General features: G+C 39.8%; 1 protein-coding gene across 1 annotated transcript in view; it reads left to right on the plus strand.

Annotated features, from left to right (window-relative positions):
• The window catches only part of NCOA2 (nuclear receptor coactivator 2), a 261,138-nt gene that overhangs the window by 156,753 nt on the left and 80,776 nt on the right, over positions 1–23,609 (plus strand). Inside the window, exons 3-4 of the mRNA XM_065397650.1 lie at positions 855–959; positions 10,434–10,606. Of these exons, the coding sequence (XP_065253722.1) occupies positions 874–959; positions 10,434–10,606 (259 nt within the window). The 5' untranslated portion in view covers positions 855–873. The remainder of the gene's footprint in view (positions 1–854; positions 960–10,433; positions 10,607–23,609) is intronic.

Consider the following 23,609-nt stretch of genomic DNA (forward strand, 5'->3'; position numbering starts at 1 on the left):
GTAGGAAATTGAGCCCAGCAGTATGAGGCTGCAAAGAGAAGCTTCCTTTTCTTTTCTCACAAAGTAGACCGCCACAAGAACTCTAGTCTTAAGACTGTGCAAAGCTGCTTTAGAGGAGGCTTAGTCTTTTGCTACTTCAGTCCCAAGGAATAGGGGTGAAAGTCACCCTCATGCAGAGAGCCCTTATGAAGTTTATACACCACTTAAACCTCTCTACTGCCCTTTTCTGGGGCGGTCTATCTTCCGGCACCGGGCCTCTGAACCTAGTCCGCCCCATCACAGGGGGGTCTGTCCAAGAGGCTGGTACCCCCTGCGCAGCTGGAGCCCCGAGCCCTGGCACCCACCGCGGGGGTGGAGCCTGAAGCCCCGTGGGGCCACGCACCCCCTGAAACTGGTTGGTGGCTCCCCAGGGAGTCATGGATGTCTAGTTGAGAACTGCTGTTCTAGAGGATGCTGGTGGTTAGTTACTATGGATGCAGATTGAATGTGGATCTAAATTTTTGTATCCGCTCAGGGCTCTGCTGATTCTTCACTGGGGCTTCTAGGCATTACTGTGATACAAATATTACCAGTGTGTGTGTTGCTCTAATGCATTATGATTTTACAGGTTATTTGCCCTCTGAAGTAGATTTAATAACTCTACATCCAAAATTAGACGTGTGTTCATTGGTTATAGCAATTGTTACTGACGTACTCATTCCATGATACTGCATGCAGACTTGTGTAACTTGATATTTTAACTTTTTAATTAAAGCTACATGTGTCCCCTTTTTAGGTCAGTTATGTTTCATTTAACTATAGACAAGAAGAAAAGATGTCCATCTACTCTAACCCTTTCCCCCTTCTTTTTTTAGTTGCTGATATGTGTTCAAGATGAGTGGGATGGGAGAAAATTCCTCTGACCCATCCAGGGCAGAGTCAAGAAAGCGCAAGGAATGCCCTGATCAGCTTGGACCCAGGTTAGTTCACTTGTGTTTTGAAGAAGTGGTTCATTAATATTTTGAAGAAGTAGATGATTACATAAAAACTAAATATTCTTCTCTTTCAAGTATTGTCTGCGTGGCTCCTATTCTAGGTGTGCATGCACCTCATGTGCACAAGGTTGAAATCTCTGAACACCAGTTTCTGTCAGGGCACACCTGCACCCTGTGTGCCTCTCTAAGCTTCCCTTGTGAGTGCATAAAGGGCAAAATGGCCACAGTTGTCCCTCAGTTCCCTCTCCCATTCATAGCAGCGAGACAGAACCAGGCTATGTCTGTCAGTTGCCCCTTAGCGCAATTTCTCGTTTTCTTTTTCGTTTCTTTTTTTGTTTGTTTTGTTTAGGAAGTTTTAACAGGCTTACAAATCCTTGCTGTGACAAAATAAGAATCATTACAACAGTGAGCTTTTGTTTAGGGAAATGTCATACAGTAATATAATCATACCATATATAAGAGTGAGCATCTTTATACTACCCACAAGAAGTTGTTTCTGGTGATTTTATTAAATTGGGTTTATTAAAGTTACTGAGACCAAGCATGTCTAGCAAATATTAATATTCAAAAAATTGGACAAGTTTGCTGGGTTTTTTACAGGTGAAATGTACTTTGTCTTGAATATTGAATAAAAGGTAACCAAATTTGTCTGTTTTGCTGGGTGCATAATTTGGGCATTAATTTTTCCGTAACATTCCTTATTATTCAGAACCATTCTTTTAGAGTTGGATTATTTTTCTTTTTCTGGTAGCGTAGCAGGTACCAGAAGATCATAGAATCATAGAATATCAGGGTTGGAATGGACCTCAGGAGGTCATCTAGTCCAACCCCCTGCTCAAAGCAGGACCAATTCCCAACTAAATCATCCCAGCCAGGGCTTTATCAAGCCTGACCTTAAAAACCTCTAAGGAAGGAGATTCCACCACCTCCCTAGGTAACCCATTCCAGTGCTTCACTACCCTCCTAGAGAAAAAGTTTTTCCTAATATCCAACCTAAACCTCCCCCACTGCAACTTAAGACCATTACTCCTTGTTCTGTCATCAGGTACCACGGAGAACAGTCTAGATCCATCCTCTTTGGAACCCCCTTTCAGGTAGTTGAAAGCAGCTATCAAATCCCCCCTCATTCTTCTCTTCTGCAGACTAAACAATCCCAGTTCCCTCAGCCTCTCCTCATAAGTCATGTGCTCCAGCCCCCTAATAATTTTTGTTGCCCTCCGTTGGACTCTTTCCAATTTTTCCACATCCTTCTTGTAGTGTGGGGCCCAAAACTGGACACAGTACTCCAGATGAGGCCTCACCAATGTCGAATAGAGGGGAATGATCACGTCCCTCGATCTGCTGGCAATGCCCCAACTTATACAGCCCAAAATGCCGTTAGCCTTCTTGGCAACAAGGGCACACTGTTGACTCATATCCAGCTTCTTGTCCACTGTAACCCCTAGGTCTTTTTCTGCAGAACTGCAGATGAGAGACTAATTCTTCATTTCTCTTTGTGTGACCATGTCTGTCTGCTAGGAAGCCCCAGGAGGATTACCAAAGGATCATTTGATAATAAATATCCAACAATTGTCGATATTTGTTTACAGATAGCATCAATGTCTAAAGAAAATCATTACTTTGGGAAAGCATGTCCACCATTAATGCATACAGACTTCTCTTTCACCACCACATCGCCAACATTTGTCCCCATTCAATCTCTGTGGGTTTTTTTTTTTTTATTTGACTGGTATAAGGAACCATTGAAGCAGTATTTTAAAGAAATATTCTTTGATCATGCTACAGACTGAGGTTGCTGGTCCTCTTTTCCAGATCAAATCCTATTCCTCTGGTGTAATTTGTCTATCCAGTTCCTTTTCCCAGTGTATCATTTATGGATATTTTTTGCTAAGAAAGTGATCTGCAAAGATGGTTACAAATTAGTTACATTTTCCCCCCTAAGTGACCATCGCTTCTACTAACATAAGATTTTTGTATAAAACAACGTATTCCCTAATTTGAAAGTACTGGTACAAAGGGAGAGTGGGCCATTCATTTCAAGTTAGTTTTGATCTCTAAATAGGTTCGAAAAGTTTTTTTACTGAATAGTCATTCCATGCTTCTCCTAATCTTTAAAACGTTGTGGTTCATAATTTGGATTATTTGCAATGGTTGTCATTGGTGCGGGAGAAAAGTTTATCTTATCTCTAGTTCTATCCCTAACCCATGGAGTAGCCTTTGCTAAAGGATGTGTATAAATTTCCAGAGAGCATGATTTTTTAGAATTAATCCATGGTAGTCTAGCAATAGTTACACCACCACAATGATCTTATTCAATAAAGACCCAGTGTTTGGCTGAGTTAGAGAACCCCAATCCATTACTGCTTTGAGCTGGCTGACTTGTTAGTAACATAGAATATTTGGAACAGCTAGTCCATCCTGTTTAATTGGTCTGTACAAAATAGCTGCACGCAGTTGGTCTTTTCTGGTTTCATATAAATTCTAACAACATCCTCTGTATTTCTACTAGGATGTTATCTGGGATGATTACATAAAGATTTTGAAACAAGAAAGATATCCTGGATTAAATGTTCATTTTGACTAAGGCTATTCTTCCAAACCAAGAAAGTATATACTTCCCCCTACACACTCCAGGTTTTTTTCATTTGCTGAAGTAGTGGTTTGACATTTAAATCATAGAGCTCTTCTACACTGTTTGAGATTTGAATTCTCAGGGTTCTTACAGAATTTGTTGACCATTTTTACCCAAATGTTTTCTAGAGGAATGACTTCTGAGGATCTGGCAAATTTATTGCTAGCATTTCAGATTTGGCATAACGTACTTTAAATGCTTTCCCAAAGTCATGGATTTTCCTTAGACACTAATTTTAGGAAAACTTTTGGGTTAGATAAAAATAATGTATCAGCATATATAAAGCTATTTTCTGATGTGTTCCTTCAAGTTTTATTCCTGTGATAAATTCATTATTCCTTATCTTCTGTGAAAAAGGCTACATGGCCAATGAAAAAAGTAAAGTAGACAATGGACAACTTTTCCTACTCCCTCTGTGTAATTCAAACAGGGCAGATTTAATCCCGTTAAGTTGCACCACTACTTTTGGACTGATATAAAGAACATTTATCCATTTAAGGAACTAAGGGACCAATGTTCATCTGGGACAGGACTTGAAACAAAAAGCTCTACTCTAGTCTATCAGAAGCTTTCTCTGGATCAAGTGATAACAAAAGAAATGGATCTTTTTGATCTGGCATTATGGATGATTCCAAGTACTCTCCGAATATTGTCTAACATTTGTCTATCCTGAACGAATACAGTTTGATTTGGGTTTATATTATGGTTGTCGATTAATCGCAGTTAACTCATGCGATTAACTCAGAAAAATTAATTGTGATTACAAAAATTAATAGCACTGTTAAACAATAGAACATCAATTGAAATTTATTAAATATTTTGGATGTTTTTCTACATTTTCAAATATATTGATTTCTAGTACAACACAGAATACAAAGTACAGTGCTCACTTTACATTATTATTTTTGATTACAAATATTTGCACTGTAAAAATGATAAAAGAAATAGTATTTTTCAATTCACCTCATACAAGTACTGTAGTGCAGTCTCTTTATCGTGAAACTTACAAATGTAGATTTTTTTTTTTTTAATTATATAACTGCACTCAAAAACAAAACAATGTAAAACTTTAGAGCCAAAAGTCCACTCAGTTCTACTTCTTATTCAGGCAATTGCTAAGACAAACAAGTTTGTTTATATTTATGGGCGATATTGCTGCCTGCTTCTTATTTACAACGTCACCTGAAAGTGAGAACAGGCATTCCATGGCACTTTTGTAGCTGGCGTTGCAAGATATTTATGTGCCAGATACGCTAAACATTCGTATGCCCCTTCATGTTTCGGCCACCATTCCAGAGGACATGCTTCCATGCTGATGATGCTTGTTTAAAAAAAAAAAAAAAGCGTTAATTAAATTTGTGACACAATTCTCCCCCGAGGAGTTCAATGTCTCCTGCTCTGTTTTACCCGCATTCTGCCATATATTTCATGTTATAGTTGTCTCGGATGATGACCCAGCACATGTTCGTTTTAAGAACACTTTCACACCAGATTTGACAAAATGCAAAGAAGGTACCAATGTGAGATTTCTAAAGATAGCTACAGCACTCGCCCAAGGTTTAAAAATCTGAAGTACCGTCCAAAATCTGAGAGGGAGGGGGTGTGGAGCATACTTTCAGAAGTCTTAAAAGAGCAACACTCCAATGCGGAAACTACAGAACCCGAACCATCAAAAAAGAAAGTCAACCTTCTACTGGTGGCATCTGACTCAGATGCATCTGTCCACTCTGCTTTGGATCATTATCGAGCAGAACCCGTGATCAGCATGGACCCATGTCCTCTGGAATGGTGGTTGAAGCATAAAGGGACATATGAATCTTTAGCGCATCTGGCACCTAAATATCTTGCAACGCCAGCTACAACAGTGCCATGCGAATGCCTGTTCTCACTTTCAGGTGACATTGCTGCCCGCTTCTTGTTTACATTACTCCTGCAAATTGTAACCAAACTTGTTTGTCTGAGCGTTTGGTTGAAGTAGGACTGAGTGGACTTGTAGGCTCTAAAGTTTTACATTGTTTTATTTTTGAATGCAGTTATTTTTTATACATAATTCTACATTTGTAAATTCAAATTTCATGATAAAGAGATTGCACTACAGTACTTGTAGTAACTCCTCACTTAAAGTCGTCCCGGTTAACGTTTCGTTGTTACGTTGCTGATCAATTAGAGAACATGCTCGTTTAAAGTTGTGCAATGCTCCCTTATAATGTCATTTGGCAGCCGCCTGCTTTGTCCACTGCTTGCGGGAAGAGCAGCCCGTTGCAGCTAGCTGGTGGGAACTTGGAACCAGGGTGGACCGGCAGCCCCCCATCAGCTCCCCGTTCCCCTAAGTTCCCTGTGCGGCAGCCGCCCAGCAGGCTATCAGTTGCCGGCTGCCTGCCCCCCATTGCCATGTGCTGCACCTGCCCTCTGCCTTGGAGCTGCTCCCCGGAGCCTCCTGCTTGCTGTGGGGGGGGGAAGGGGGCGAAGAGAGGAACTAATGTCAGGGTGTCCCCCTCCCCCCTGCTCCTGCTTACCCCATCTTCCATAGAGCAGGGGGACACACGACAGGGCTCAGGACCGAGGGAGCTTCCTGGCAGCAGCTGCTATCTCAGCTTGCTGACCAACTTAAAAAGGCAGTGTACTTAGAGTTGGGTCAGCGTACTTAAAGGAGCAAGGCGCATCTCTCTCTCTCTCTCACACACACACACAGGGTGTGTGTCTCTGTGTCTGTCTGCCATGCTGTCTCCCCTCCCTCCATTCATGCTGCCTTGTAGAGTGTGAGGCTACATTAACAACGAGTTAACCCTTGAGGGCTCAGCCAATTGCTAGTTCATCATTTAGCAGTAAGGCATTCCCCGGGAAATATCCCACCCTCTGACTTCACAATCATCATCGCTGTGTACCAGTAATAAATTGTTTGTTTAAAACTTATTGTGTGTGTGTGTGTGTGTGTATGTATGTATGTGTATGTATGTATGTGTGTGTATATATATATATATATATGTCTTTTTTGTCTGGTGAAAAAAATTTCCCTGGAACCTAACACTCCCCCCCCCCCCCCCCCCCATTTACATTAATTCTTAGGGGAAATTGGATTTGCTTAACATCGTTTCACTTAAAATCGCATTTTTCAGGAACATAACTACAACGTTAAGTCAGGGGTTACTGTATTAGGTGAATTGAAAAATACTATTTTCTTTTGTTTTTTACAGTGCAAATATTTGTAATAAAAAATAAATATTAAGTGAGCACTGTACACTTCGTATTCTGTGATGTAATTGAAATTAATATATTTGAAAATGTAGAAAACATCCAAAAATATTTAAATAAATGGTATTCTATTGTTTAATAGCGTGATTAATCATGATTAATTTTTTTAATTGCTTGACAGCCTTAGTATATAAAAACTGAGAGTATGGACTGCTGTTGGCTCACTAGTATTTTTGCTAAGTTGTTTATGTCATGAACTTATAAGAGCTGCATAAGGTATGGTCTTTTTCAACTTTAGGGAGAACAACAGCAGTAGTTTCTTTTCATAGGTTTGTGGAAGTTTCTTCTCTAACAGAATGGCATTGAAGGTACCCCACAAGTAACCCACTTACACCTTATTAAATACCTTGTAAACTTCACCTGGAAAGCCATCAGTCTGGAATTTTACCACTTTTTATACTTTCTATTGCCTCTAAGATTTCCTATTCTGTTATTTCTTTATCTGTAGCACATTTTCTATAAATTTAACCAATTAGGGTTAATTTTCCTATAAATCTCCCCAAAGCATTCTTAATTTCCCCCCCCCTTAAATGTATTCCTTGCCCCAAAAAAAGCCCCAAGTAAACACACTCCCTCTTTTCCCCCTTGGTGTGCTGTGCCACAATCACTTCAATAGTGGACTCAAAGCCTTCGGGCTTCGAACCTGCCCATCTTGTGACAGTCTCACCCACTCTTGTAGATTGTTACAATCATGGTTAATTTTGACCCAGTGAGAACTGTGTGCCTGATCAGTGCTCTGTCCGCCAATCCTTCTCAAGAACAAGAAAATCCAGTGACATTCTGCTGAAATTATGTATACCAAACCAGTCTATGAGAGACAGTTTTGACCTAGAATAATAGGCATCAGTCTCTTAAGATGGGACCTTCTACTTCCAAGTTTCAATCTCTCTGTGTCCCTATCAGCCAGGATCCAACTCCCAAGACTGGTATAGTAAGACGTCTGACTGGCACCATTGACAAGTCAAAAGACATGGCTGCCAAAGACCACCTCAGCATCTGTGGCTAGTCCCAGGCACTAAAGACTGGTACTGAACTGAGGCAAGATAGATCACAGCAGTGGACCAAACATGGTTCCTGGCAACTGTCATCTTCTCCAAAGAAAGGGAAAATCTAAGAAGAGCTATTTGCCTTCACTCTGTTCCTGAGAACTGAGCACAAAGCCCTTTCATGCTACAGAAGCAAGCAACATTGGTTCAATGTTTGGCTCACCACCAAAAGGCCCTAGGGCTACTTTGATCCCTACTCAATCTGGTACTGATTCCGCAACACTTAAAATGTCAACTCTGCACCCAGTAGCACTTCTGGACTGTCCACACATATCTCAGAACCGGAGACAAATTCTATATCCAGACCCAAAATCTCACTGCACCTAGGAGCCTACATGTTGGCTGGTAAGTGCTAATGGCAGAGAATGTTCACTACAGATACGAGAAATTCTGTTGCAAAGCATGAAACCCTCCACAAGTAGAATATACTGTGGAAAATAGTCATCAGTTAGGAAGCCCCCCTCTGTCTTAGGATCTCAACATCATCCTCACTGGTCCTATGAGGCGTCCCTTTGAACCCCTTTCTGAATGTTCTTTTTACCTTCTTACTCTCAGAACTGCCTTTTTTGGTGGTTGTTACATCAGCCAGCTGGGACAGTGAACTCCAAGCCCTCATGGCTGGATACTCCTCCTTCTACCCCGTTTCACTGAGACAAGGTGATGTTGAGACCTCATCCTAAAGTCATTCCAAGAGTTGTTTCAGATTTCTTTTTAAACCAGGTAATTAATCTTCCAGTGTCCTTTCCAAAACCCCAGTCTTTCCTAGCGAAACATAGATGTTTGTTTGTAGGACAAAGTCCTTTAGACTTTCCCTCAGTCTTTTTTGTTGTTTGAAATAGTGCTGCTAAAGGGCAAGTCATCTTCTCTCAGAGAATTTCTAAATGGATTACCCAGTTTACTTCAATCTGCTACCACATGTCTGGCATAGCCCTGCCACCAAACATTAAGGCACATTCAATTAGAGCTCAAGCTACCTCTTATGCATGTTTCAGAAATATTTCCATATTTGAGATCTGCAAGGCAGCTACTTGGAGTAGTCCCCTCTAAGTTAAGCACTGCACCTTTGACTTGGCTGAAAGATCAGATATCAGCTTTGGGAAGGCAGCATTACAATCATTTAGTTAGTGACAGCTAGGAGGTCCCACCTTTCTGGTGTGGGGTACTGCCAGTCACCTACAGTGGCATCCACATGGACAAATATATGAAAAGGAGAGAACAGTTACGTACCTTGCAGTAACTGTGTTCTTCAAGATGTTTGTGAGGATCCCATGACCCACCCTTTATCTCTGCTATTTCAGAGACTCATTTGCTGAGATTCTGCATTGGTGAAGGAACTGAGGGACTGTTGTGGCCGCTGTGCCCTTTATATCCGTTGGCTGAGGAGCCTGGGGGCATGCAGGGCATAGGTGCAGCCAGGGCTGATGAGAGGAGCGGAAAGGCAGGGACAATTTTATTGGGGCCTTGAGCTCAGAGAATCCCCCAAAACATCTGTGGAAGTAAAGTGAAATGGGGACAGGGGGCCCAAATTTTCCTCAATGGGCTTGGGTGCAGCCCCCACAGACGCTGCTGTTCAAAGATGCCAATCTCATGCATGCACATCTAGAGTGGGATCCACATGGACAAAAGAACCACAGTTACTGCAAGGTAAGTAATCAATCTTTTTATATTTTTTCTTATAAGTAATAAATAAAGTCCACACAGTTTTCACACTCGTTAGGCAATGGCCAACTAAATTCTCATTCCAGCAGGGAGTCACTACACAACTATTCCATTCAGACAAATCTAAGCTGTTAACCCTTGTTATAAATCGAATATATTTTTTGAGACCCTGCTCATGCAAAGGAGGTACAGTTCATGTTGCCATCTGGATAAAGCCTGGGTAGCTTGAGTAAATAGCTTTCTCTGGCACTCAGTATGAAGGGGAATTCTTCAGTCATTTCAAACTACAGTGTAGGATTTGCCCGTTTGTCTTTTATGAAATTTTAGAGACTTCTAACATAAAATAATAATAAAAAATTACCTCAATTACTTTATTAAAACTGAAAGAATTTAAAAACCCTAACTTAGTATTCAGCATTTATGCTAGTGGTTAATCTTTGCATTTCACATGGGTTGGACAATGGAAATAGGTTGGTTGGTTTAACTTTTGTTTCTGGGCAGTTTCACTTTCTCATGTACTAACAAAATGTTGTTTTGCTTGAATTCTTAACATGGCAGGGAAGTGCATTTGTATTTTGCTTAAACTTTTTTTGCATATATATTTTTTTTAATTTTGAACCCCATCTCCAAAAGCTGACTGCTGGGGAACAAACAAGTGGACAGTGTCCTTTTTAAAATGTTCACTTTTGAGCTAATTAATTTGTTCTAACATAGACGTTGCTACTCAAGAAACAGTAGGTCGATGAGGTTTTTTTTGTTTTATTTCTTTGATGTTGTTCAATATTCTTCAAAATCCTAATCTCAACTTTGAACTGTCAGAAGGTGAACAAACTGTTGTTAAAAATAACACATTTTAAACTCCTCTTTCAGCCCTAAAAGAAGCACTGAGAAACGTAATCGTGAGCAGGAGAATAAATACATAGAAGAACTTGCAGAGCTGATTTTTGCAAATTTTAATGATATTGACAACTTTAACTTTAAACCTGACAAATGTGCAATCTTGAAAGAAACTGTGAAGCAAATTCGTCAGATAAAAGAACAAGGTAAGAAGACTAGTTAATTGAATATTTTAATTGCTTTGTTTATTTTGGGGTTTTGGCAAGCCTGGTATTCACTTCACATTCTCTTCAATTTATCTGTGGTTATTTAAATCACTAGTGAAGTAGGTAGTGATCTAATTTGGGTAAAAGGTGTTAAATATCATTTTCGGTGGTGTCTAAAATAGGCTTCATATAAAATTTAGCCGCTGCCTGGAGGGTGGTGAGAGTGAGTCAGCCTGATGTGTGTATTCATCTTCTAATGGAACTAAATTCAGTGGTATTTGTTTGTCATCGAGTTTAAAGTTGTAATACAGGTGAAAGAGTTGTAATACACAAAAGATGAGCTAGTTTAGCGTAAGGAATAATCCAAAAGTGTGGAGTATGAAAGTTTTCTTCATTCCAGTTCTTGCTCTCCTTTGCACGCATGAATAGATGTTGTGGACTAAACTATCCCTGTCCCCTAAATTATAACATCATATCCTGAACTACAATAGATTTAAAAGTACCCTAATCTCTAGTCAGAATTCCATTGTAAATGTTAGACCAGAGAACATGACAGTTTTCTTCCGGGTTTTGTCTAGGAGATCAGCTGTTTCTTTTCTTTTGTAATTTTTTCCTATTAAAGAAAAAACTTTAAGAAACAATGGCTTTAAGTGTTTTTTGTGATGCCAGTCAATCTATGTTGGACAGGCTTGAACAGCACCTTGAATGGATGGAGCCAATTTGTACTCCTGAAGTATGTGCATATTGTTTTCTTTTGGGGCTAAGAGGAAATTATCTCTTTATAATCTGTTTTTGGAGACATTCTTTTATCTATATCTTTCACATTATCAATAGTATGGGATTCACCACTTTAACTTTCTTAGGGAAGGTAATGCTCCCTATTCCATATCAAGTGTGTGTGCAGGTAAAGAACTACACAGCTGTAAATTCTAGGATGCTTAATTGAGGGAGACTCTGCAATAGAATCACCCTTGTAATAGATAGCTAGTTTGATCCAACTGGAGATAGGATTAATGGAGACATGAAAATATGATGTTGATGTCTGTTTTAGAAACCAGATGTCTTAATTAAGAAGTAAGATATTCCAGGTTATGTGTTACATTTGGTTTTCACCACAATTTGGGTGTGATCACATCTGTACTGCATAGCAGCAATTTTCTGGCAGCAGGAAACATTTTGTCCCAGTCGGTTTTAAGATATTTCTGTTGGTGCCACCAGAAAAGTGTTACTGTGTAAGAGCAAAGAAAGAGCCTATTAGTGTTGCTAACTGTTGTGATTCTATTATGAGCCTTGTAATATTGGGTAATTTTCTTATAATCCTGGCTCCTGAACCCATCTGAATATGTAAAAATCTCAGCTTTCATTTAAAAAAAAATCCTCATGGTTGTGGAGGAAATCTTGAAAATGTCCCCTGAGTGCACCCTAATGGCTCAGAAACCAGAGAATAAATAAAAATTAGCCCCAAATTTAAATCTCCTGGATTTAAGCCAATCTTATGATTTTGAGTGGTGTGATTTACGATTTTTTTAATGTGAGGGATTGGTAATATTACAGATGGGTATCTGGGATTGAGAAAGCAAGTTTCCCACTATCACATGCCAAATTTAATTCCTTGTTTCTCTCCATTCCTCCCATCACAGAAGTAGCCACTCAGTGTCACCAGAGTCTTTCACTTGCTGTTTGGTTTAAAAAGTTGAATCAGAAATACTGGAAAACTTTTGTTCAATTCATTTGTTCTCCCACATATCGCAAATCAGGCAGGGCTTGGGGGAAAGATGTCTGGATTGTGCATAGTACAGGTGAAAGGTAATGGTCTTCAGAAAAATCAAGGGCGCCTAAAGAGAAAAAAATTAAAAATTACATATTATAGAAATTAAACAAAGAATGCTAGAGGAGGGGAACAACTGTTACTGACAAAAAGCAGTGTGAATCAACTGTGCCTCTGTCCACTCCCTTTCTATGTAAAGTATCTGAATGGCAGATTGTGTGTCCGTTGACAATGATGTGGTTATATTTGCTTTGTCAATAGCTATTTTTTAATGAAATTATAATCAAATGGATATTATTTTTTAATATGGTTTGATAAACAATGCAGCTTTGCCACCAGTTGTCTTGAATATTACCCTACCTATGGGTCAGTCAGAATACAGTAATCTTAAATGTTATCTTTTAATGACCAAGAGAAAGCATTTTATTTCGTGTTTGAGTAACAATTTATCACAATGACTTCTCAGAGCTGATTGGCACCTACATTTGATAAGTGGGTTCTGTGTGGGAACTTTATTTGCTCTCAGTTTATTCCTATGGCTAATAGCTGTGGCTGGGATAGTGCCTCTCAATTTTTTTTTTCTGGTGGAGCTACCACACCCTACATCAGATGGATGTGCCACCTTTTCCACTTTTTGCTCTCTCTAGTGCTTTTCTGACTCTCTCTCCTCTCTCCCGCTCTCTCTTTTATTTTTTTTAACGGTTTAAAATTTTATTTTTGGTTCTTATTTTGCTCTTGCTTGGTGTCTCACTCTCCCTATTCCCACTCAACACAAGATAACATGCTTCTTGAAGTGAGTCCACTGGTAGCTCTATGAAGCTACTTGAATATGCTCTTACAGCTTGTCTTGATGCTATGGGAGAAAAGGTGAGACGCTTTGGCCTGTGGGCTGCTATGATAGCCTGCATCCTCTGCCATGAACATCCTTAGCTAGATTAACAGATCAGTGGATTTATGTATATAAGGTAATTTTGCATCTAATTTCCTGATTTGCGTATGCAGATATGCACTACTTAGTCAACATGGGATAACAGTAGAACAAAGCACCTACAGAAGCCCACTATGTACTTAGTTTTCCGAGCTCAAAGGCTTAATGTATAAATAATTGAGAAAACATTTCTGAGGCAGGCTAGAATATTATGAATAATAATTACTGCAACAAGTGGTAATAGTTTGCAGCCCTGGGGGAATGAAAGATATGCATTAAATCAGTTATCCTAGATGAACTTGATTTGTTCCATGTGAGTCTTCACCTGAGAACAATTAGACTGTCTGTTTGCCATTTGAGCCTTTACCTAAAACTCATAGTTGTTATAGAGCAGACTTTAATCCTTTCTCAGGGGTATTGCAAAACACTGAAATCTTCAATGTGCTAATTAACAAAGTCTCAGGATCTAGAAATAGTGATTAAAGGACTTACTGAACATTCCTTTAAGTCAGATAATACTGCAGCACTGATTTGAAGATTTCTGGATGGAAGCAAATTTATCTTGGTTTGTACCTCAGTGGAAATGGCTTAATTTTTACTTTTTATCATTTTAAGACAGGCTGGAATGCAGCAATTGATTTACAAGGGACATTCTGTTACCAAACACAAGTTACATAAATTAAACATAAAAGTCAGTCTCACAATACAGTACAAATATATCTATGCCTAATGTCACAGAAAGCATGGACCTAATCAAGGCAACATACTTAAGAAGTAATTATGATTTTAATTTTGCTTTAAATGCCTCTTTTCTGGCAAGTACTTCATCATGTCAGACTGGGAACTCTGAGCTTTGGTTGCATTCATTATATAAATATAATAAGTTTTAAATATCTCCAAGTCTTACTAATTGATTCTGTACTTCTAAGGCCTGGTCTACATCGAGTTCTTGTACTGATTCAGCTAGTTTGGTTACTGGTGTGATTTTACAGTGATAGATTTAAAATAGTACACTTCCTAGGGTGGAAGCAGTTATGCTGGTATATAAAGGTGTTTATACCAGTATAGCTTATTCCTCTTGAACTATACCAGTATGAGCTCCTTTATACAAGTATAACTGCACTCACATTAGGGAGCTGTACTGCTTTAACTGCATCTGCTTCAAAACTGGTATAGTTAAAGCGGTGCAAAACCTGTAGATAGACAAGCCGTAGACAGAGATTAAAAAGATGCTGTTTCCTTATAGTCAGGCATTTTTTATATTGTTACACTCCTGAACCCCCATAAACATGAACTTAAGTAGAGGCCCTAAAGAGACAGTTGACAAATGTAAAAATGACACATTTATACTCAACAGATCTGTTCCTGGTGTGTATTCAGAGTTGGATTTAATTACTTTAATTACGTTTTTACTACTTTTTATTCTGCAGAGCCAATAAAGCTGAGAGACAGAATTGGATTCTGTTCCTCCTTGTGCATCATAAACAGAATTGCTTATTAAGTTCCAATTACAAGGCAGTCATTTACACCATGCAACTACATTGAAAAGCAGTGGGTCGTGCAACTGTCTCTGAGGGCAAAATTTGATCAGTGGAATCTCTCTTACAGGTGATGAAGCACAAGAAAGAAAAAATGTAGCTTGATTTTCAGTTCCCAGGTTGAGTTTGTAGGGTGGGCAGTCAGAAAAAAGATACAATTTATCTTTTATCCTGGCACATTTGATATGTAAATTATTGAGAGACAGTAAATATGGAATGGCAAACAACATTTTTGTAGTCACGTCTTAGAGAAGAAAGATATTTTAAACCCTTTTAAAATGCAATATTGCACAGATTCGTTTTCTTATAGTTTTCATGACTATAAGTGAACATGTCTGTGTAACTAACTTCATTGGATCAGTCAAAAGATTTTGTAGGCTGTAGTCACTGCATGTAATTCTAGCCTGGAAACTAGTGTTGATAATGGTGGAGTATTTTTAGTTCTTTGGAGGAAAAAAGGGGCGCTTCTGCAAGAAAACTTATTTTCCCTGTGAGGTCTCTGATTGATTGTATTATTTTACAATGATTGGGCAGAAGATTGGGGATATCCAGGTAGGTTGAGAGATTGCATGGTGTGATCTCAGCAGGAAGATCAAGTAAAATATTTATTCAAATGAATCCCAAATGCAAATGTGTGTACGGTATCTCCTTGATTGTATATTTTTTATAAAGATAGGAGAACAAAATTCCCAGTCTATTGTACATGTATGATGTGAAAGGGTTATTGTAGATCAGCATATTGTGTTTAAATGTTAGCATTACTTTGGTATGTTGATAGAAATGTCAAAACACATTGTCTGTCATTAAGAGCCTAAATTAGGTGAATCTAAGGGCTAGTCTACACTGGCAACGCTAAATGCGGCAGCCCTTTAACGTGGCTTGTGTGGGTGCGGCACAGCGCTGGGAGAGAGCTCTCCCAGTGCTCTAAAAAACCCACCTCCACGAGGTGCGTAGTTCCCAGTGCTGGCAGCGCGGCTCCCAGCGCTGGTGCACTGTCTATACTGGCGCTTTACAGCGCTGAAACTTGCTGCACTCAGGGGTGTGGTTTTTCACACCACTTAGCGAGAAAGTTGCCATGCTGTAAATTGCCAGTGTAGACAGGCCCTAACAAAGTATTTGCTCACACAGGTACCAGAATAGGGCTTACAGCAGTAATTGCACAAGTAAGCTAGGTGCACATTTGCATATTTTTAATTTGAAAATCAAGCCTTTGCTGGGGGAAGGAACTTTTGAGGACAGATACCACTGCATATGCAGAGCAACCACGACTACTACTTTACTGGATTGTACTTAAGAAAGATATTGAGTAAAGTAGTACCTAAGCCTATGTCTACACAGCAAGCAGCAGCCTGCAGCAGCAAGTCTCAGAGTCTGGGTCAACAGACTTGGGCTTGCACTATGGGGCTAAAAATAGCTGTGTAGACGTTGTAGCTCCAGCTGGAGCTCAAGCCCTGAAGCCTAGGGTTGGGTGTGAGCTTCAGAGTCCAAGATCCATCCTGAGTCATAAAATCTGCACAGCTATTTTAGCAGCGTAGCGTGAGCCCTGCCAGTCTGAGTCTGTGGACCCAGGCTCTGAGACGCACTGCCATTCAGTGTGCAGACATACCCTCAGTGACTTAACGGTGTAAGTCCAATTTTTAAAAAATGACTTAGGCGCTTGAGACTTAGGAGCCTAAGTTACTTAGTGCTTTTGAAAATGTCACCTATTGTCTAAAGACAACATATCCTGGTAGAGGCTCAAAGGGGGAAGAGGAAGTGAACTATCAATGACGAAGGCCTCTCCCCTCTGTCACTGGTTGTATAACATAGACCAAGGCCCAAATGGGATCTTCTGATACCCAAGCCTTAACAGGCATGCAGTAAGATCTTCACTAAGAAATCCACAGACGCTTGCTCTGAGAGTCTACGCATTCCCATCAGTACAGTAAAGTAGTTTTATGCTTAATCTTAAACCCTTCCTTCCCACCGCTGCAGGGTCATGAGACCCACTTCACCCACCATTGATTGTAACCCTAACTGGATGATTAATCTGTGAAGATATACCATCAGAAATGCTGCTTACCTCAACTGTAACTGGCATACCCCACTCCCAAAAATTCAGCCAAGATTCAGTCCATGACTGAGCAGATTTCCAAGAAATGTATGCCATTAGGAAGAAACAAGCAGTTTATATTGTAATGTTGTTGAGGGTCTATGTTTCACCCTTAGTAGACTACACAAAATTCCTTCACTCACAAAGGATATCCTTCCTGTCCTGGTCCGCAGTCCCAGATCTTCAGGCACCTATCCAGGCCTGCTGTGGTACAAGCTCAGACTATGTGAACATGACAGCAAGGAATACATTTTGATGCAGTTTAGTCTTGTTTTACACAAATTATGAGTTCAACATTCATATCTGTCATCAAATAGCTGCTTCCAAGATGAGAATGATGATACCAGGGAGCGTGTTGCTACTGGAGCTCACAACAGTGGGACATCCATTTGTCCTGTCTCATGTCCTGGTTTTCTGAATTCTGTCCCTTGCAAAACCAACCTGAAACTCCTGGATATTGCACTGCTGCCTGCATGTGGATCCAGTGAATAATGGCTGGGAACCAGAATCCAGACCATTAGTTGAGACTGACAGCAAGAGTCTTGCAACCCAAGGAGAGACCAAAGAGAGGTGAAAGTGGGTACTGAATCCAGCCATGAATGGATCATCACTGGTTCCGAGTGAAAGGATGCATTGGAGGGAGCCAGGAGGAGGGGCAGGTGGGAAAGAGGCTGAGCTGGTTAGGCCAATCCTGTCAGTGGGAGGGAGGCTATTTCAGACCTTCAATAACCTTGTTAAGCAAGGAGAATGCCAGTCCAATGTCTGAACCTCATGGTCAGGAAGTCCAATCACATACCCATGCCTGTCTACAAGGAATAGGATGGGAAGGGTCTCAGGTCCTGACCCATATACCCAAATATCCTTCTGGGGACAGGCATGAATGGGTGTTATGTGAAGGGAGCAAAGTCACTGGGTATAATCAGGCACTGTCATTGGGCTATCAAGGAAGATAGGACATCATGAAGCAAGCTCAGTTTATCTGACACTCTCCATGAGGGACTTATGAAACAAGTTACACGATAACTTAATAAGTTATTTATGAAATGCTTCCCCCACCCCCAATCTCCCTCAACACATTTTCCATTCTTTAGCTCATTCTTTTCAGTGGACTTGAAGCAGTAACACCTAGGAAAAGTAATTTTGTAGTCTATATTCTAGCCCAGTTGATATAGGCTGTCAGCACTGCTGTATGTGTTTTCCCGTAGAGGAGGTTTTCAATGGTGGGACTTGCCTGTCCTGTTTTTATTTTCATATGTAGTAGGATGTTTGCAATAACACGCCTATACAGTGGAGGTCTGTAGTGCCTAGTGACTGTGACCACACTGTATGGCTTTGGTCTAGGTGGTCTAAGAGCTCCACAGGGTTATTGCTGATCTGGTGCCAGTTTAATGGCAGGTGACAGCATAGCCACCACCAGTCTGTGACGGCAGTGTCCCTTCCTGTCCTCAAGTCCCGATCTTCAGAGCATGATGTGCAGGGACATTATCGCCAAGGCAGGCAATACGACAAAAAGGGCCAGCCAGCAATGGCCAATGATGACTTCAATCCTCTCGAGGTCAGTTCTCAATGATACATCCCTATTACTGATAAAATCAAACCATCTTATACCAGTAGTCACCTCTGGCAACTCATATAAAATGTCTCCAGCCTCCTGATGTCTTGTTTAAGCAATGTCCATATTTCACATCCTTATAAGAAAATTGGAAGTACACGGATTTGATAAATCTGTACTTTTGTGTACAGTTTCACCTTTTTGCTCCAGATCCTACGCAGGTCTTTCATGGCTAAATTGGCTTTAAATGCACCTTTACATGTCAGCTTTGCCTCCCGACTTTCAGCTGTCGCCAGCTTCTGCTGCTTTATTACTAGTGAAAAGTCCACTGAAGAACATTCGTGCTCAGCATGTTAAAAATGCAGTAATGAGCTGCATGGATATCAAGATGGTGATTATCAATCTAGCTGTTAATATCCACATTAGAACTGTCAGTTTTCATTTTCAAAAAAGCCTCACAAGTCAGACCCTGAATTGTGTGTGCCATCCTGTGAACAAAAAACAAAGAGAAGTTGAGAAAAACAGGGTTGTAAGAGCCATTGGACCTGCACACAAAACACAAAAACAAACCCCACCCTTTTTATTAATTAAAAGACTGAATAAACACTTCTATATCCCTAATGAATTTTTTTGTGCGACTCGCAATTTGAATCAAGTGGATATTCCTATGCCTCCTTCAGCAACAGTACACAACCAGAATATGTTTCCTTTCTCCAGAATTGGAAGAACAACACGCTCATAAAGCCATACTGAATCAGGACTTTGGCTGCTACTTCTTTTAAACTGCCAGGGTTTGTATTTAGGCCCCTATTCAACAAGGGTACTTAAGCTCGGGCCTAACATTAAGCATTTAAGTAGTGCCAATGAAGTCAATGGAACTGTTCATGTGCCTAAAGTTGCACATGTACATAAGTACCTTGCCAAATCAGGGCCTTAATATGCCGACAAAAAAATATGCAAATGGTTCTATGGATGAATTTGATCTATAAATTTAAGTAAGTCACATCTGAGGTTTCAACACATTTAAAACTGACAATTTTATCCATATTAATTTCTGGAGGGGGAAAATTGATTTAAAAAAAAGACTTGTATGGCTGCTGTTCCATATATGCTCCTTATTTTCATGCTGATAGGGTTTTATTTAATCCTGAGTTATAAATGCCAAAGGAATTTGTTCTGTGAAGTAAAGCAGTTTATGTCTGAGTAAAATTTACAAAAGAACTATTAGTCTTGCTGTCTTCTCTACCTACGGTGGAGCATTGAAAAGGGCTTTGATCTTCTGTTGTGTATCATAAAGCTTTTTGGCTAAATATCCAGTTAGGTTGACTTTACTACTTCCTAGCCTCCAGAGAATTACTGATTCACTGAACAATTTAAGCTGCATTTAGATAATGCAAAATGTCAGTTTCTGTTCTGGCTCTGATGAAATGAAAGTTTTGTAGTCATTAGACAGCATAGTCAGTAAGTGTGAAATTTGATAGGTCTCTACTAATGTTGCTGGAATTGCGTAATCTGGAGACTGGTGGCTTAGGCCTTGTCTACACATAAAAGTTGTACCGCTTTAACCATGTTAGTATATTTAAAGCGGTACAACCCACCCCCAGCATGGATGCATTTATTGGTATAAAGGTGCTTATACCAGTATAGCTTATTCCTGTCTGAGAGGAGGTGTAAAAGCCTAGGACTGGTCTACACTTGAAAGTTTTGCTGGCATAGTTACTTAAAAAAAAATCACACCTTAACTGACATAGCTTCACCAGCTATGTAGATGAAGTTATAATGGGGGTGAGGAGGGGGCCTTTTGCTGGCATAGCTTAATTTGCTCAGGGAATGAATATATGCTGTACCAGCAAATTCTCTAGTGTACACAAGACCCTAATGACAGGTTTCAGAGTAGCAGCCGTGTTAGTCTGTATCCGCAAAAATAACAGGAGTACTTGTGGCACCTTAGAGACTAATAAATTTGTTAGTCTCTAAGGTGCCACAAGTACTCCTGTTATTTTTACAAGACCCTAATATTTCAGGATGAATGTATCCTTCTTTCTGATCTGACTGGGACCGTTAACTTGTTCCCTAATCTGATGAGATATCTGAGATTGTTCAGTTTTGGTGTTTGACAGAGAAACTAAGAACAAGATCATTTGAAGAGCACAGATCATCTAAAGAGGTTCACACTGTGTTGTAGTTACCTTTTCAATATTGTTGGTCACTTGTGCAGCATGTAAATTACTACAGTATAGATCAAGAGTAGCCACTACCAGAATGCTTCAGGAGCTTCTTATTAAGCTTAAGAGTTAAAAAGCTGAGCAATGCTATACCTGAAACAATGTACTTGAAGTGGAAAACCTATCTTTTCAGTTATTTCAGCTTTATCACTATCGGATAACCACTGTGGTTTTAACAAATGAGTATACAGCTTTAGATCAGAAGTGGCCTTGCATTAAACTTGAAGAAAAGCTGAATTAACCCGTATTCTTGGAAGATGGTTTTTTTCAAGAAAGAACAGCGATTATTGGCAGGGCATAACAGGAAAACTAACTCATTTGTAACTGCATCCTGTTTTGCTTTGCTTTTTATCTTTCAGGACTAGTAGGGCATGAATGTAAAATATTTTAAAGATATAAATCTATCTTTTTTTTTTTTCTAGTATTGTCTGTCTCTCTTATGGTGTTTGGATGTAGAGGAAAGCATTGTCAAAGAAGCTTAAACTCCAAATCATGCTGTTCCAGTGCTGCCATACTTTTAGGGATGCTAAATGGGTTTGAGTTCATTATCATATCACCTTGTTATGTAACTTTTGTGAATGGTGCCATGTAAATGTTTTGTTTTAACATCTAATCCACACAGAACATCCATTGTTCTTTAATGTCTCCCAGTGTTGAAAAGCAAATACACAAGTGCCTTGCATAGGTGAGATGGAGGTTTCTCTTCCTCCTATTTCTCTCTTCTTGTTAGCATGGCGTATGTAATATTCACTTGCAGCCAAAGTTGGCTACTAGGAAATACAGTGAGTTGATGGGAGCTAGCTTTCTTCCTAGAGAAAGCATGTTGTCTTCCAGGTGTTTTCAATCAGGACACCAATAATTCTGAAACTTTACAGCTTCTACTTGGTAATGTGTTGTGCCAAACCTAAAGCACAATCATAATGTACAGTTAGCCGTGGAAAAATATTTAATTAGTGTTTTAAATTTAGTAAACCAAATGTACAGTATAAAGAATAGAAACTTACTTTTTGCATTAGTAGCCTCTGTTACACTTGAAAAGTATGCAGAATAAAAGGCATTATCTTGTTGGTGCCAAGAATACCAGGGCAAATAGGTTAATACATTCCACATCCAACTTTTGGGTAGTATCTTAAGCAAGTTTATAAATGAGTCTTGGCATTAATGTATAAGAATACAGGCTGCCATGGTGGGGCTGAGTTTATGGAATAGCAAATTAATTTCATGGTAGTGATGATGACTCAGTCAAAAAAATCATCTGCTATAAGAAACCTGGCTATCATGTAACTTTTCTCAGCATTACAATCTGAATAGTGGCTGTTCATTTCCCTAAAACATACCATATTTCCTTTACAAAAAATGGGGACAACATAGGTATTTATTAGGGAGGTACACTTTGCCTCACTGCTTTAGTTGCAATAAAAAAGAAATGGATATCTGATTTGTTTCAGCTTCTCTAGAAGATTGATTGCTTAAGAATATTGACTTAAAGTTTATGATTAAGTTGTTACAAGCTATAAAAAAAATCTCAGAACACTAGAGTCATATGAAAGTTTGTAGAGTAAGAGGGTGAAAATGTTAATGAAACAGTGTGTGTCAAAAATAACCACTGTCTAGAAAATGAGCTGCTTCTGAGTACAGTAATTCAGTTTCCACTTCTGGATGTGCATCATGCCGCTATGTCAAATCATTTAACTATTTCTTCCTTGTTCGAAGGCTTTTTCACGAAACCATAGTGGAATAATTGTTTCAATTGTTTTAAAAGGTGTGTCTGATGTAAAATGCATGCATTCTGAGAAAAGTGGAAAGTGATATAAAAACTGTTGCTGAAGCTATGACTGTTCAGGATGCTACACTTGCTATGTTGAGGCCTTGTCTATGTGGGGACACTAAGGAAATTTAAGGCAAATCAACTAAAGATGTGGATGTTGTCATTCAGGAGTTGAACAGACTCAGTTCCCTGTAACTTAGTATTTACCTACACAAAGGGCAAGTCTACACTACTGTGCTACATTGGCACAGCTGCATTGGTGCAGTTGCGCTGCTGTAGCGCATCTGCTGAAGACGTGGTATGCTGACGGGAGAGCATTATCCTGTCGGCATAATTACTCCACTTCAACAAGAGGCAGAAGCTATGTTGGTGGGAGAGCATTTCCTGCCGACATAACATGGTGTGGACACTGCTTTAAGTCGATGTAAGTTACGTCGCTTGGGGGGGAAGGGAGGGGTGTGGTTTTTTCACTCCTTGAGCGACATAACTTACATCGACTTAAGCGGTAGTGTAGACAAGCCCAAAGACTCAGGCTATGTCTACACTAAAACCACTACAGTGACACATCAGTAGCACTTCAGGTGTGCCATTGTAGTGCTTCATTGTAGATACTTGCTACAGCGACGAGAGGGGTCTATCTACACCGAGGATTAAATCAGTTTAACTATGCCCCTCAGGGGTGTAGATTTTTTTCACACCTCTGAGCAATGTAGCTGGGTCGACCTAACTTTTTAGTGTAGGTCTGGCCTGAGTTGTTAGCAAGCTGGCATGTGAATCTGCCCTACCTTAGCCTGCCGTGCACTGTTTGTGAGGACCCTGCTGATGTGCATTAACAATTCATTAGCGTGCTTTGATCCAGTGCTCTTTGAAACAGGACTAGATCAAAGTGCACTAATGAACTCTTAATGCACCTCAGCAGGGCCCAGTGGACAGTTAGTGCATGGCAGGTTAGTGCAGGGTAGATTCTTGCTGGGAAAGAAATGTTCCCGTAGACAAGCCAGAGGATTAAGTTACAGCTTTCACTTCACATCTTTAGTTGATTTGCCTTAACTTTCCTGAGCATCCTCATGTAGACAAACCCTGAGAGCCCAAAACACCTGAGGGTTCACAGTGCACTAAAGACATTTGAATG

Source organism: Emys orbicularis, chromosome 2, assembly GCF_028017835.1.
Source record: "Emys orbicularis isolate rEmyOrb1 chromosome 2, rEmyOrb1.hap1, whole genome shotgun sequence".
Taxonomy (NCBI): Eukaryota; Metazoa; Chordata; order Testudines; family Emydidae; genus Emys; species Emys orbicularis.